At 38.1% G+C, this 15115-nt stretch overlaps 1 protein-coding gene across 2 annotated transcripts; it reads right to left on the bottom strand.

Moving 5' to 3' along the window:
• Positions 1–7327: 7327 nt before the first annotated feature.
• LOC108263948 (hydrocephalus-inducing protein) lies at positions 7328–14714 on the bottom strand. Of its 2 annotated transcripts, XM_053678031.1 has the most exons (9): positions 14314–14714; positions 14091–14217; positions 12329–12447; positions 12009–12216; positions 11465–11686; positions 11150–11319; positions 10851–11052; positions 10597–10738; positions 9557–10297 (listed from the first exon to the last, which is right to left on the bottom strand). In XM_053678031.1, exons 4-7 carry the CDS (start codon positions 12171–12173, stop codon positions 10986–10988), a joined length of 624 nt encoding a protein of 207 aa, XP_053534006.1. In that variant the 5' UTR covers positions 12174–12216; positions 12329–12447; positions 14091–14217; positions 14314–14714; the 3' UTR covers positions 9557–10297; positions 10597–10738; positions 10851–10985. The 2 variants fall into 2 exon arrangements, with proteins under 2 accessions (XP_053534007.1, XP_053534006.1); XM_053678032.1 differs by lacking the exons at positions 11465–11686; positions 12009–12216; positions 12329–12447; positions 14091–14217; positions 14314–14714 and adding exons at positions 7328–8416; positions 8830–9042; positions 9137–9356 and having other exon boundaries at positions 10014–10297; positions 11150–11315.
• Between the last annotated feature and the right edge of the window lie 401 nt (positions 14715–15115).

The raw sequence follows: 15115 nt of genomic DNA, 5'->3' as shown, positions 1-15115 counted from the left end.
AAATTTCATCTTCCCTTCTAATGGAGGTCTCTCTTTGCTCTCTGTAGGCTACCTTATTGCAGCAGTAATTGTGTTACGTCTATGAACAGTTTTTTGTTTGTTTGTTTGTATGTTGTTGTTGTTGTTTTTTGCTGAACACGGGTTTGGTCAATTTGGCTGTCATATTTCTTGAATAAAATAACAAAATATATATCCAGTGAAAGCTTAGATTATAATTTACAAACTCAATATAACGTAGTTTTATTATATTAATTTATTTAATTAATACAAAAAAAATTCAGCATTTTACTTTAGATATGAAAAATGAAAATCACCTCATATCTAAACTGCCAACTATAAAGACGGCAAGCAAATTCTCACCCAGATTTTAAACATTTTTTAAAAAAACATTTTGATGGACTTTTTAATTGTTGGATTCATTGAAAAGTGAGCTTCACTGTTTGTAGTCTCCTCAGTCCTTGTTGCAGTCACTCCCTATAGAAAATATGAAAATGGAAACTCCCTATGGAAAATATGAAAAGGCATTATTATTACATACAATTATTACAGATGTCATTATAAAAGTGACAATAAAGAAACAGTCTTTACTATCTTTGCAATACAGTATCGTTTAACAGGTGGGAGCCGGACCTCTGCAGAGTAAGTAGCATGTGGATGGATCGACATTTTAAGACTTAAGAGTGAAAAAAGAGCAAATGGCTATACAAAAGGACAGAGTTATCATCTTCATCTGTAGCAAAGTGAGATGAGTGATTTAATTTAAATTAAATTATGTAATTTTTTAAAAGTAAAATTTATTATGAATGTAAACAAATGTTGTCACTATAAATCAATGAGCCTATATTATGTTGTTTTTTTGTAATAGGTGTATGCAGTGTCATATGAAGGTGATAATTATATTATTGCAGAGGGTGCTGTTAAACACATTTCCACCATTTCATGAAGCCCCTCCTGATAATTTTGAGCTGGTTTGATGAGGCAAATTAAAAATTAATTGTGTACAGTCTGTAATTATCCTATAATAAAATCAAATACTACAGTGTTTTTATATATATATATATATATATATATATATATATATATATATATATATATATATATATATATATATATATATATATATATATAATTTTATGTGTGTGTGTGTCTGTGTGTGTGTGTGTGTGTGTGTGTGTGTGTGTGTGTGTGTGTATGTATTGTATAAAATTATCTTTTGCTAAAAAGATGCATTTAAGTGGCTAAGTGTAAGATTTATTAAAAGTGTACTTGCCAAACAACTGCCAATGTACGGTCTTTAAAATTTATCACTGAGCCATATACCAAGGTCTTTTTTGTACACAATACATAACCATGAAAGACCATTTTCAACATTTTTGGCAAGAAATTTGAGACAGTGATCAAAAATGTACATGTCTCGGAGGTATGAAAATGTCCCCAGAAAGGACAAGCGTTCACTGAGAATATCGATACTGTAAGAGCCATTGGGAATGTCAATCTAAAAGCAGCAGCTACAAGAGTCCTTTAAAAAGTGACTCACTTCATTCTAACTCTTGAAGCATAGATTATTTAAAACGCCAGGGTTGTTGAAAGGTGTTACTTATAACAACTAGCCCTTTTCATAAAAATTGTTTACCACAGAAACACAATTATTATCAAACATAGCATTATCATCAGCTGCATTTGCAATGGAAAGGATGCAGAGACTATTGCAGTGACTGGCATACACTAAGCAACAAAGCTGATTAAAGGATATTATTTATTTGTGTAAGAATTCACCCATAGTTATCCGAGTAAGGTAACATTTTCTAACATTAGCATTGATGATGAGTATATACATCTGCAGTCACAATTGACATGTGTGTATGTGTTCTTTAACACTTACAACACTTCTGTTCAATTCCATTTCCCATAAAAAATGTTAGCTATTTATTTAGCTATTAGTTAGTAATTTCAGCTGTTGTTGATAGCTCAAAAAGTTATCATTGCAGCTAACATTAGCTAACTGTATTTCTAGTTAATTCAGAGCTGAATGATGAATATTTTTGTTTGTTCAGTGTCAAGTAGTCGACAGCAAGGTGGAAGTTAGCGCTAAATGCTGCAAGTTGATATGGAATGAAGAGCCACACAAACTTGGTTTGAGGATGTGTCAGATAAGCTTTGTTCAGATAGAGAAGTTGTACTCACTGCGGTTGCAGTTTACTTGCCCTCTAAACTCTACATGAGCTGATATTTTAAGCTTTGAGTTACCTTTGATGTAGTGAAAAGCTTCTGACTTATTCCCTCCTGATTGCTTTGTTTGCTCTGCTCTTCATCAAGAAAGCAATGAATACTGTTTTTGTTTAGAATTGTACCTCAAAAGGACACTGCAAAAGCTCTTACTCTTTGAATGTCGATGAAGTAAAGTTACCAGGCGAAGGCTACTTATGACAACAAGGACAAAGAAGTGTGAAAAGGGCCCATTGAGGAACTACAAAGCATGTAAATTGTAACAATAAGTGTTTTGAGAACCTGGTCACGATATCATACACGTCTGTGTCGCAAATCACAAATCCGCCACATATGAGCCAATGAATGCCACTTACTTCATGGGTGAAATGTGAATATTAAATAATAAAAAAAAAAGGTTTAAAACAGCTTTTGAGCTAGCTAGCCTGCTTTGTTTGATAGCTATTAAAATGAAACCATGCTGAGATTAATTACTGTGAAAAAAAAGTGGAGACCCAAGGGAGATGTGGAAAGCTGTCACCACCTCCAACAATGCAAGTAACAGGACCATGGTGGAAAAATAATTGTCAGGAGTGCCACGAAGATGGGGTAAAGAGGGGAGTGAATCATTTGAAGGGCCCAGAGCTAGACAAGGGCCCTGAAACTTGGGTTTTAACACACTGTAAGAGACATTTGGAGTGGAGTGGGGTGGAACACTCAGTGTAAATTTAAGACTGTAAACAGTATCCAGCAAAGCACAAAACCTTGGTGTAGTTTTGGACAACCAATCAGCATTTCTCTCCACTGAGGCCACCCAGGTGCATGTTCAGTGCCTTGTCATCTAAAAATTGGACTACTGCAACTCACTTCTGACAGATCTTTTCATGCATACATGCATGGCCCTGCAACTTACCCATAATAATCCCCTTTCTATATTGTCTTGGCTCCTTGAAACTGCCTGTATCAGATTTAAAAGACCGATGCTTGCCTGCAATGCCAAATGGACCAACCTCCACCAACATGGACATTTATTAAAACTTACTTTGAACTTTCCCTGACTGTCTGAACAGCTCAGTCACTGATTATCTTCAAAGGAAGACTAAAGACCAATTTCTTCACTAAGCACTTAAATGGTAAATATGAGCAAAGAAGGCTGGGAAAAAATTGTCTTTATTGTTTAACCTTTTGATCTTTTGTTAAAAAGATACTTATGCCCATTTCCATCATCAGGGCAATAATTAAGAAGTTCCAGTCAACTGGAAATATTATGAATCAACCTGGAATTGGACGTGTGTCTATATTATCTGAATGCAATGTGAAGAGGATGGTTAGAGTGGCCCAAAAATCTACAAGAATCTCAGCTGGAGAATTGCAGAAATTAGTTTTTCTCATCTAAAATGACCAAAATATGATCTCTGCAATCTGAACATTATTTTTCAAAATTTAAGCCAAGCATTAGTGTTTTGTTGGAAAACCCTTTTAGTATATTTTTGGTGAAATATGGAGGCTGGTACTCAAACCTCAAGGTTTCCTGTTTGAGAGAGAGAGAGAGAGAGAGAGAGAGAGAGAGAGAGAGAGAGAGAGAGAGAGAGAGAGAGAGAGAGAGAGAGAGAGAGAGAGAGAGAGAGAGAGAGAGAGAGAGAGAGAGAGAGAGAGAGAGAGAGAGAGAGAGAGAGAGAGAGAGAGAGAGAGAGAGAGAGAGAGAGAGAGAGAGAGAGAGAGAGCATTAACAGAAGTCCCTTGAAAATGGCATCTTCAAAAACTTCATAACAAGAGGCAGCAAATGAATTCTATGTCCTTACTCACTGGTCAATTATGTCAAGTGAGGAGACAATCAGCAGCCACTTTTACAACTTGAACTGGTGAACAAAAAAACTAAAACAAGTGATACCGTAGAGAGTGCAGGCACTGAGAACTAAGGTTGCACGTTGACATCTGTATTGCGGCACTCAGTTGTGATCAACAGGTTGGTGGGTAAAGGATTTTCCAAGTTCACACAGCCTGAAGTCATCTGCCTAACCACTGTAAGCATCTCAGTTATGCTGATCACTCCTGGAGGTGTAATTAGTTGTGTCTTGGGGTCAGAAAGTCTCCAAAACTACAATCCAAAATCACCTACATCACCACAAGTTGTTTAGAAGGTTTTCAAGAAAAAAAGCCTGTACTCTATTCAACAAAGAAACACATAAAATTGTAAATATAGTAATGTTTCCTGTAAGGATAACATTTATCTATGGAAGGAGATTTAACAGCCAGTGGTAAAGCTGTCTTTTAAGCTTTCTGCTATGGGAAAGTCTTTTGGGGAGACAACATATTATTTGAAATTTGTTAGTAACATGTCAAGCTGCATTTTTAAAATTTATTTTATTAACTTCAGAAGAGGGAGAACTATTAGGAACTAACCTGTTTTGTAGAAAATGCAAAATGCTGTGGTATACATGGAATAAAAAATACATGCTTTATATATGATAAAATGTACCATACCATTTTTATAAGGGGAACGAGCTCTTTAATTCAGGAATTAAAGAAGGAAGATAGGAAAATAACAGCCCAGCACTTCAGGCATCACACCATTTTTTTTCAAAAGAAAAAACACGTGCACATGCACACACACACACACACACACACACACACACACACACACACACACATACACACACACACACACACGCACACACGCACACACACACAAACAAGACATAAGAAATATTCGGCTGAGGGTTAAAACGCCCCAGTACTTCTCTTTGACACAAGTGATTAAGGTATTCCTGCTAAAAGGCCATTATTTAATTGGCCCTAGGAACAATTCTCCCACACACAAAAATAGTTCCACAGTTACTTTCCTATAATGAGGCATTCAAGAGGAAAATATGGCTCTTTCATGCACTCTGACTGGCAGCAAACCATTTCCTTCTTTTCCTCCAGAAATTGGGCTTGGCTAATTTTAACAAGCAGTAATCTCTTATCTTTGCCCCCACTATTGTGGCTCAGTGGTGCACCAATAGGGAAGAGAAAGCCCTTAATTTGAGTGGTTCCTAGACATTAATGGTATAGGCTCATCAGCCCCTTGCTGTAGCTCTGTCATACTCTGTAGGGCATCTCCTGTGCTCACTAAAAGTTGGATGGGTTGGCATTCAATCCCACTGGAGCTGCTGTCCGACAGCGCTTTCACCAAAAGAGCCACTTCATGGAAATGGGTAATGAGCGCAAACAGGCACGTGTAGAGCCATCAAATGCAGCCCGGACAATCGGCATTAAATCAGTGAAGAGTCTCAGACCTTTCAGTCCACTTAACCAATAAGAACTGATGATTATTACTTACAAACATATGTATATCAGGTATGTCAGAATGATCAGGCTGTCATATGCAGCTCAGTGTTATCATATTGCTAATTGACCTGCTGGGGCTAAACAGAATGTTTGGAAAAGAGGGTGCATTGAACAAATTGAAAAACTGAGAGCCAATTTAAACTATGCCCCTATGAGGACTGCTGCTTAATGTCATGCTGCCCTTGCTTTAGCTCTCCTCGCCCACTCTCTCATTAAAGTACTCCCACACTCTATGGAGTGTCTTGCCAGACTGTTAAAACCATTCAAATATTGAATAAACTGCAGACATGTCTTTAGGTCAGTGTTCAAATTCATATCGCAGATACCTTAAAGGCAAATAATTTATGCAGAAAAACACACACATCATATACAAGAGACTTCTACAGTTACTTTTGAAATTCACTTGTAAATGAAATGTAATTATGCTTATATTAGGTAGGTAAATGTAGGTAAAATTATTATTTGGTTTTGTCTGGGTTTGAAACAACTGTACAAGGCAAAAAGTGACCATTGCTAAAATATTTATTTAATTGAAAACTACAGTTGGATGTGATTTTTAAGATAAACACACATAAGATTTATTCTTTGGACCTTGGCAGCACTTTATGACATCTTCTCTCTCTGATGCTGCTCTGGGGAGTTGCCTTTCAGATAATATACCCAGGAGAGGCTTGTGCCATGGCCCTCTGTGCGTGGACTTGAGATGATAAGTTTTCTTGTGCAGGGGGTCTTGGAGCCTGGCTATGGGCTCTCAAAGCTCACAATGATTTGATGAGTCTTCTTTGAGCGAATGGTGTCCATGCCCTTGATGGTGAACGCCGGGTTGTCCACTTGACAAGAAAAGGCTGTGGTCTCCATGAAGACATTCTTTAAGGGGATGGAGATGTTGGAACCAGCACGGATGGCAAAGAGGCCCTGGGCTTTGGGAGGTGTGCATGTTCCATACAGAGGGTACACATCATCCCCTCCAGTGCTGGATGATACTGTCAATAGGCCCCGCACCTCACCTAACTAGCAGGGCTCAAAATAGACCTCCACACTGACATCCGTGCCTGCTTGGGGGTCACCGCCACTGGCATTAAATGCTTTTCCACAAGTCAGGACGGTCTGTCTGAAGTTTAGAAGGATTAACAGGTATTGGACAGTTTTTCTGATATGTATATGTGAGTGGCAGGAGCTAAAGTAATCTTTTTTGTCCCATATTTACATATCTGATATTTCTGAAAAAAGGGAATTTATTCACATTTATATTTCAGTTTTCTAAACTAAAATGACCAAAATATGATCTCTGCAATCTGAAAATTATTTTTCAAAATTTAAGCCAAGCATTAGTGTTTTGTTGGAAAACCCTTTTAGTATATTTTTGGTGAAATATGGGTCAAATTCTGTCATTTTGGCCCAAACAAAACAGGTTAAGATAAAAATTTAATCCTGTGGTATATTGTAAAAAGAGAGTGACTTGCAAAAGAAAGAGTGAAACTGGAACATACAACCTAATGGAAATTTCAACAAAGCTGTACCCTGCAGGTGTACTCAGCCTTGACAAGGGAGTAGCTGGTGAACTTGGCAGTGAGGTATTGACCACTGCACAGTGGTGCTCTGAAGTAAAGGGGTTTCCAGGGAGGAGCAGGAAGTGCACGGAGCAAAAGCTCATAGTAGAAATAACCCAGTTAATTGTTATACAGCATGAGTCATGCTGTAGTTTCACCTGAACGCAGAGGGTGGTACTCAAACCTCAAGGTTTCCTGTTTGAGAGAGAGAGAGAGAGAGAGAGAGAGAGAGAGAGAGAGAGAGAGCCTTAACAGAAGTCCCTTGAAAATAGCAACTTCAAAAACTTCACAACAAGAGGCACCAAATGAATTCTATTTGTCCTTACTCACTGGTCAATTATGTCAAGTGAGGAGACAATCACCAGCCACTTTTACAACTTGAACTGGTGAACAAAAAAACTAAAACAAGTGATACCATAGAGAGTGCAAGCACTGAGAACTAAGGTTGCACGTTGACATCTGTATTGCGGCACTCAGTTGTGAACAACAGGTTGGTGGGTAAAGGATTTTCCAAGTTCACACAACCTGAAGTCATCTGCCTAACCACTATAAGCATCTCAATTGTGCTGATCACTCCTGGAGGTGTAGCCTTGAAGTTGAGATAGTAGAAGGTTAATTTAAAGGTTATTTGTGGAATTAAGAGGTATGTCTGTAGGTATGGAATTGTTAAAATATTTAACAAAGTTTAAAACATAAAAGAAACCAGTTATAGATTCTCCCTGTTCATAACTGGTTGTCCAAACCTCAGAGGTACTACACACAAACTCACATACATAGACTTAATGTATTCAGTAAAAAATAATAATAATACTAAAAAATAATACAGGTCTAACTCCTGCTCCTGCTGTGCAGATTCCATGCTATAGTGGAGATGATTAAACCCGAACGTCCTGACAGCATGATCTCACTGAAGGGGCTTGATTATGTGGATGTGTCGGCATTGACTAAACGGAACTACAAAATCTCCTTCTTCAGCTACAATGAGTGCTAATACAATGCCAAAGTAGAGCCAAACACCACAGTCTATAGTAATTCCACCAACTTCTTAGGAATACATAAATCAATACAATACCTACAAATTCCATCCATGCTACTAATTGGTATTATATAGTATGAATAAGTCAAGCTCTAACTGGTTTCTTTTATGTTTTAAACTATACTAATTCCACCAACTTCTTAGGAATACACAAATCAATACAATACCTACAAATTCCATCCATGCTCCTAATTGGCATTATATAGTATGAATAAGTCAAGCTATCCTGTTAGGATGTCTTGCAAGGTACTTCACGGCTGATTGTGCTCACGGCTTTAGGTGGCTGTTCTGTGCCCTGTAGGGTGTACAGCATGGAAAGAGAAAAACATGGAGCCCTAGACCAAACATAAAGCACATTCACACTCAGCATTTTACATTCAGCTCCATGAAAATGGAGGTCTTTGTTAATGGAGAATGTTCTATATTTTTGATAGTTTCTCATGTACTCTTCAGTCTGTACGAGTAAAATTAACTGATATCCTAATTAGATAACAACACAAATTGTCTGAAGTAGAGTTCAAAGACAATTCAGAGAGAACTGACATTAAAAGGCATAGCTGGTAATTCCCTTTCAGAATTAAACTCTATGTTCCTTAGAGGACTGGTTAAAAATGTTAATTAAACTGTCAAACAGGGATTCAAGGCTTGTCTATGTTCCGTCAGGTTACTCAAGCTAAACTAACTGATCTCTGGTAGAGAGAGATTTACCAGGTGCTTTTTACCATCGGTGGTCATGGCCATGGGCTTATAGGTGATCTTGTAGGCTTTATTTTGCTGGTATGACTCTATGACGAGGGAAAGTAAAGCACTCCAATATTCATCCTCAATCACAGGCTTCAGGCACCATCGCTGGTTAGTATTATTAGACAGAATCACAAACTGAGTGCACTGACTACGGACCTGACACACAAAATTCAGCACCTGTAGAGGGGGAAAAGAGAGAGTATATACATATAGGTCACAGATCAATAAAAGACAATTAATACCTATGATAATCACACAGACAATGTTTTACCCGATTGGCTACTGGGAGAACAATGCAGGAGCCAGCAAGGGTGAGGGTTACAGGCTTGCTCCCCTCTATAGAGCAGAAAAGGTTATCATAGCACAGCTCCTGCTTGACCTCATCAGGAGCAAAGGTCACCACCAAAGGCACCTCCATTCCTGGGCAAATGTAACCTTCAGCACGGCAGATACTGAAGTCTGGGGCAAAAGCCTTTGCATCCTACTTGAACCTGATACAAAAATACACACATGGTCTTTAAAAAGTTATGCAAAGTAAGAATCCAAAATTCTTGATTTGCCACAGAATAGTAATTACTGCAAAAGTAATAAAAAAAGATATATAAACCACAACAATACACAAAATATGTGTACAAGAGAAAAACTAATTAGAATGTTTATGATTAGAGTGTACTTAATTATCAAATCAGGTAAATGATTACATCTGTAAAGAGAGAACTTTATTGAATATAATGATATCATGGTAAAACAAACTATTATTTAATAATGTATTCATGGACATTGTGAACAGTAAAAAAAAAAAAAAAACAGAATGAAGAGTAGCACTTATTTCATTTTCTACAGTGGGAGTGTCAGCTTGAAGAACTATTTTTCTTCTTCCTCTTAATCACAATCACAAAATAATCACAAAATTCAGCATTGTCATTCATAAATTGTGCCGTTGCTGTCTTTCCTACTCCCAACAAATGTCTGTTGAGTAGAATCTCGAACTTTGCAAAAGGGTTTATTAGCTGATGTGGGATGTTAAATGAAGTAAAATGCTGAACCATGTATTAATGTCGCCTTTCAGGATTGGAGTCTGACTTCCCTGCTCAAGACCATACCATGCACATGATGGTCGATATGAATATGTGTATGTATATATGCACCTAGCCCCAATGTCTCCTGTATTTTGCAGCATAATAGGACGTGTGGCTTGGCAACGCTGGGCCACAGCTTGAAAGGACAAGTAGTTCTGGTCCAGTGTGACCTCCACACCCTGGCAGCAGCAGCCTTTCAGCACCAGTAGGGGGCGTATGGTGCCCAAACACTTCAGTTGCACCTCCTCACTGAACGGGGCCATGCGTCGCTGAGGGCTGAAGAGCACCTCCACCACACACTTTCCCCCTCCACCCTTCAGCGTCACCTTCCTACTTGGATTCACTGACAGGACCTGAAGAACATACATACACATTCTAGAGTGGAATAGATCATTTGCATAATTGGTTTGTGTGTGTGTGTGTCCATTGTTAAATTAGTTTAATTATTAAAATAGTTAGTGAATAATATGCTTTAATATCAATGAACAACTGAAGATATCAATTAATCTTCAGTTGTTCATTGATATTAAAGATATTATTCACTAACTATTGTGACTTACTGTGAACTACAATGAAATGAATAGGACAGGTATGAAATGAAGGAATATACTGTAAGTGAGACAGGTCAGGTCTGTGTGTCTATGTGTCCTACCTTAGAGTTCAGTAGAGTCTGTGCAGAGGGTGTGAAGAGGAGAGAGAAGGTCAAGGAAGACAGGGATGAGCTTCTTGCTCCTCTGGCCCACCTTTAGAGTTCCAAGCTTCACAATCTTTAATTTTGGATCCTCTACGTCAATCTAGGAAAAGCAGACCCTGATGAGAATACTATCTAAAATTATGTAAACAGATCAGAAATGCTTGATGTCATGCAGGCCACTGACAGTGCATTGTAAATTTTCTCTTTCTCACCTTCATCTCGATTCCTTGCCCCATGATCTCCACTACCTGCATGGAACACTCATTTATCTCAAAGACCACCTTTTCATGGTAGGGCATTGCTTCTCGTGGGTAGAAAGGCACCTCCATGCTACCAACAGTATGGAGCTATGGTATGATAGCAGGTATGAAGCTCACTTCCAGAAAAGGAGTGTTGGAGAATAAACAGTCCACACTATAATACATGAAGAGGAAACATATAATTAAAAATATTTTTAAAAACACAAAAAATTAATGAGTTACAGTTTATGCATGATGACCCCACCATTTACCTGATTCCTCTTTCGCCTTTGTTGCTGATAAGCAGTGTGCATGTGGCAGGCACCATGCCAGCAGAGTAAATGAAGGTCTTTCCAAAGTTGTACTTGAGAAAAGAAAACTCCAGACCCAGGCTGGTGGTAGAACCCAGCAGACGGCAACGGAAAACAGAGCCGTCCTTTACCTGCAGAGTAGAATGAATCAAAAGCAAGAATCATAAAACATTGCAAACTCACTACACATGAATATACAAAAATGAAATACAAAAACAGATGTAAAAAAACAAACAAATAAATAAAAGACAAAGAGGAAAAAAAGAAACAGGATGCCTTGATTGAGAAGCCCATATGTTTGAGGTCACACTTCTTCAGGGGTAAGAAGCTGAGGATGCATCGATTATGTTTTCCCACTAGCACCACAGCTGTTGTGGACTCCACCTGTTGGTGGCAGTGCAGCTCTTCAGGCCTTTTTATCTCATACTGCATATCCACATTGAACCTCCCTGGGTTGGACACCACAAAGGCACACGTGGACTTACTACTCAGCTCCACCTATCCAAAAGAAAAAGAATGAAACAAAGATACACTTTTGTATTAACTTCTTCCTCAAACAATCTAAGTCTATATATATATATATATATATATATATATATATATATATATATATATATATATATATATATATATATATATATATATATATATATATATATATATAATTGCACAGTTTTCTCCCAATTAGATCATCTATTGAAATGTACAAAACTTAGTGGTAGATTTTAATTTTTTTTAAATCTCAGGCCCTGTTTCAAGGTGACTTATAATAAACTTTCAGATAAATATGCTGTTTCATAGATAATATATCATAGCTCACTTGTTTGAAGTCCACAAAATGACTATCAGTAGCAGAGAGTTCAGTCATGGCCCCTTCTGGACTCTCATATTGGACACAGACATTCATGCTGTAGCCATCCCCTTTCACGTTCATAGTGAGTGGCTGAATTTTTCCTCTGATCACCATGCGCAGGTTAAATGTCATCACACCCTCCTGTGTAGGTGTGAAAGATATGGCCACTGGGAACCTAATAGATAAACACCATGTACATACCTAGTGACTATTTTCTCATAATTTAGCTTTTATTTCCATTCCTGGTAATAGGACTGTGGTGCTGTATAGTGCTGAGAGTGCCTTACTTGTCTCTGGGGGTATTGTCCCTTGCATGGGCTTCAGTATCAGGCTCTCTTTGAAAGACTTTGAGTGCCGAGAGACCTCCTCAATGGCAAAGTGGAAAGGTTGGTGTTACGTTACGAGACTGGGACAGGAAGTAAGCGCAGGAGTAAATTCTTTATTTACACTCTAATGTGACTAGTACAGGAAATGGGAAAACGGGGTCAAAACAGAAACAAGATTTGAGGCATGAAACACAAAACTTAGAACAAGACTATGAAACAATACAGCGTAGCACAATAATCCATCAACCCGTTTTACACTTGTACTCATCTAGCATTTAGCTATGGCATGAAACAAGAAACTATAAATGAAAACCATTTAACTAAGGCTATGGCACGAAGCCAGAACAAATCATGGAACCGCTACCGTTTAACACATTTACACAGATACACATTAACTAGAACTGAGGCGTGATTATTGAATTCAAAGCAGGGCATAGAAACATGACGGCGTAGCGCGTTACACATCTAACTTCATTACTTCGAATACTCGTTTAACTATGGCATGCAACTATCGTTTAACTATGACATGAAACTCGGAACAAGAAACTAGACAGGACATGGAAACTTTATCGCGTGACACCATTACACCTATCGGCCTCTAATAACCCGGAACGTGCGCAGCAAACCGAGGGGTTTAAATAACCAGTCACAATTACCTTAACTGCTCACAGCTGGTAACACTTGAAAACACACCCTCGCACCTCCGCCAATAACTGAACAGGGCGGGGACAGAACAGAAACCAAAACAAGTGCACATGTCTGTTGTAAACAAAGTCCTATCGCCCATGTGCACTTCAAGCACGTGCACGTGTGCTCTCTCCAGCTGTTTGTGCACGTCGTCGCCGCAGTGCCATCTGCCGGCGAGATCATGACAGTTGGTCTTCTTCATTCACGACATACGCAATTTTATGGACGTCACGACCTACATGTGTACACATTCATGCATGATATTCAATATGAAAATTCCCTATAGTTACTTATGGTTTTACTATGATACTACCACAGTTTTACTCAGGTACTCATGTGGTAACCATAACCAGTACGTGTTATCATGCTTTTATTACACTGCTTTACAGTAAATATTTTTATTACATATTTAAAAATGATGCTGCCACAGTTTTACTATGGCATTTTATTGTAACTATGGTACTTGGTGGTTTTAGTGTGGCACCATATATTAACTGTCTTATGATACTACAATAGGTTGCCATATGGTTAAAAAAGTGTTTGATTATGAACAAATGAAACACGCTATCGTAAGAGAAAGTTTGAACCTCCTTTGGATTTACCAGGTAGAACCTCATTTAGCAACAATACATTCTATAAAATGTTTTCTGTAGCTGCTGAACAAAATGTTTTGATTTTTAGACCATTTCTCACTACATGAGTGTTTCAGTTTAGGGCAGGTTATGCCTGCCAGTGTAAAAGTTATTAAATCTATGCCTAGATTAAGATGAGCATGATCAATGTACGCCACTGGATCTTTCGCTATGCCCACCAGCAGTAAGGGCACAGAGAACTTGTGCTCTGGGATTAAGAAGGTCCAGAAGGATTCCACAAAATCCAGCTCTTGGGTGTGATATTTAAATGAGACCTGAGGCAGTCGATTTTTTTCAAGGTTAATATAAAAAGTATTCAATGCAGGCTAATTTAAACATATCCAGAAGCATTGTACATACAAGCATCTACTGAATATAATATGCAGTTATTTAATATATTTTACCTCCATTTCTTTGCCAGGTTGAATGAAGTCCTTTGGTGTAAGGCAGGTGAAGGGTTTAAGCTCAGAGTCTTCACATCTCCACAACAATGAGTATTGCTTGTTGGTGGGATTTACAACACTGAAGGTCCTACAGGATCAATATGCAAATTATCAACACAATTACCATAACAAAATATCAATTAAGATCACATGATACATAAAACTGATTTATATAACTGATCACCTGCAGATAGATGTGCCAACCCCTGTGGATGTGAATTCTTTGGTGTTGGGATCCAGGATGGCCCTGGGTGTGGACCCCTGGGGGGCAGGGAGCTCAAGGTTCTGTCTGTTATCAGTGAGGTATCCTGAGCCTTCCAGATGAAAATGGCAATAAGGCATCATACTGCATCCATTCACTGCTATCACAGGACTCTGTTTGTCCTTCAGATTGGGAATGCTGCCAGCAAGTCAGTATAGATGGTGTTAAATGCAACTTGATCTCAGGGCTACTACCAGTACTAGACTGTTAATCAGAAATGGAAAGACACACTATATATCACATATTCACAGTGCCAGATGATCTCTACTAATGCCTTAATTGCAATGAGCCTAATTTATTGAGCTGGATACGAACAGAATTATTTGTAAATCACTTGTATAGGCATTTACACAAGAAATTTGGTATTCATGAAAATCCTATAAATTTATAAAAACTTCATATTCTACTCCTGCTCCTGAGTGTGTGTAAATTTACAAATATGGAGACAAACTATTGTAAATCTTGACTTGATCGACTTCAAATGATATAATTTTGCATGGATTATTGCACTTTAATTTATGGAATATACTGTAAAGTTTAAACTGCGCCCGCTCTTCGAATGTTGACAACCATGACATTGTTTAGTATGTGCATTTGTTATGTTTGTTATGTCTCCTCCCTGTTCTGTCATTGGCTGTTGTTCGAGCATGTATCTAGATTGGTGTCAGTCTTCAGCACTTAACGTTGATTATGTTTGCTTATATACCACGTACCTCCCAGCACA

Source organism: Ictalurus punctatus, chromosome 4 (assembly GCF_001660625.3).
Source record: "Ictalurus punctatus breed USDA103 chromosome 4, Coco_2.0, whole genome shotgun sequence".
Lineage (NCBI taxonomy): Eukaryota > Metazoa > Chordata > Actinopteri > Siluriformes > Ictaluridae > Ictalurus > Ictalurus punctatus.
This window is presented reverse-complemented; position numbering and strand designations above follow the sequence as displayed.

Coding starts and splice junctions, on each gene's coding strand:
- LOC108263948 (XM_053678031.1), bottom strand. CDS start 12,173: ATGACATTTAACCTGCGCATGGTGATCAGAGGAAAAATTCAGCCACTC. Junction 11,687..12,008: donor ATTTTGTGGACTTCAAACAA/GTGAGCTATGAT, acceptor TCTTTTGGATAG/GTGGAGCTGAGTAGTAAGTC. Junction 11,053..11,149: donor AAAGGCGAAAGAGGAATCAG/GTAAATGGTGGG, acceptor CATGTATTATAG/TGTGGACTGTTTATTCTCCA.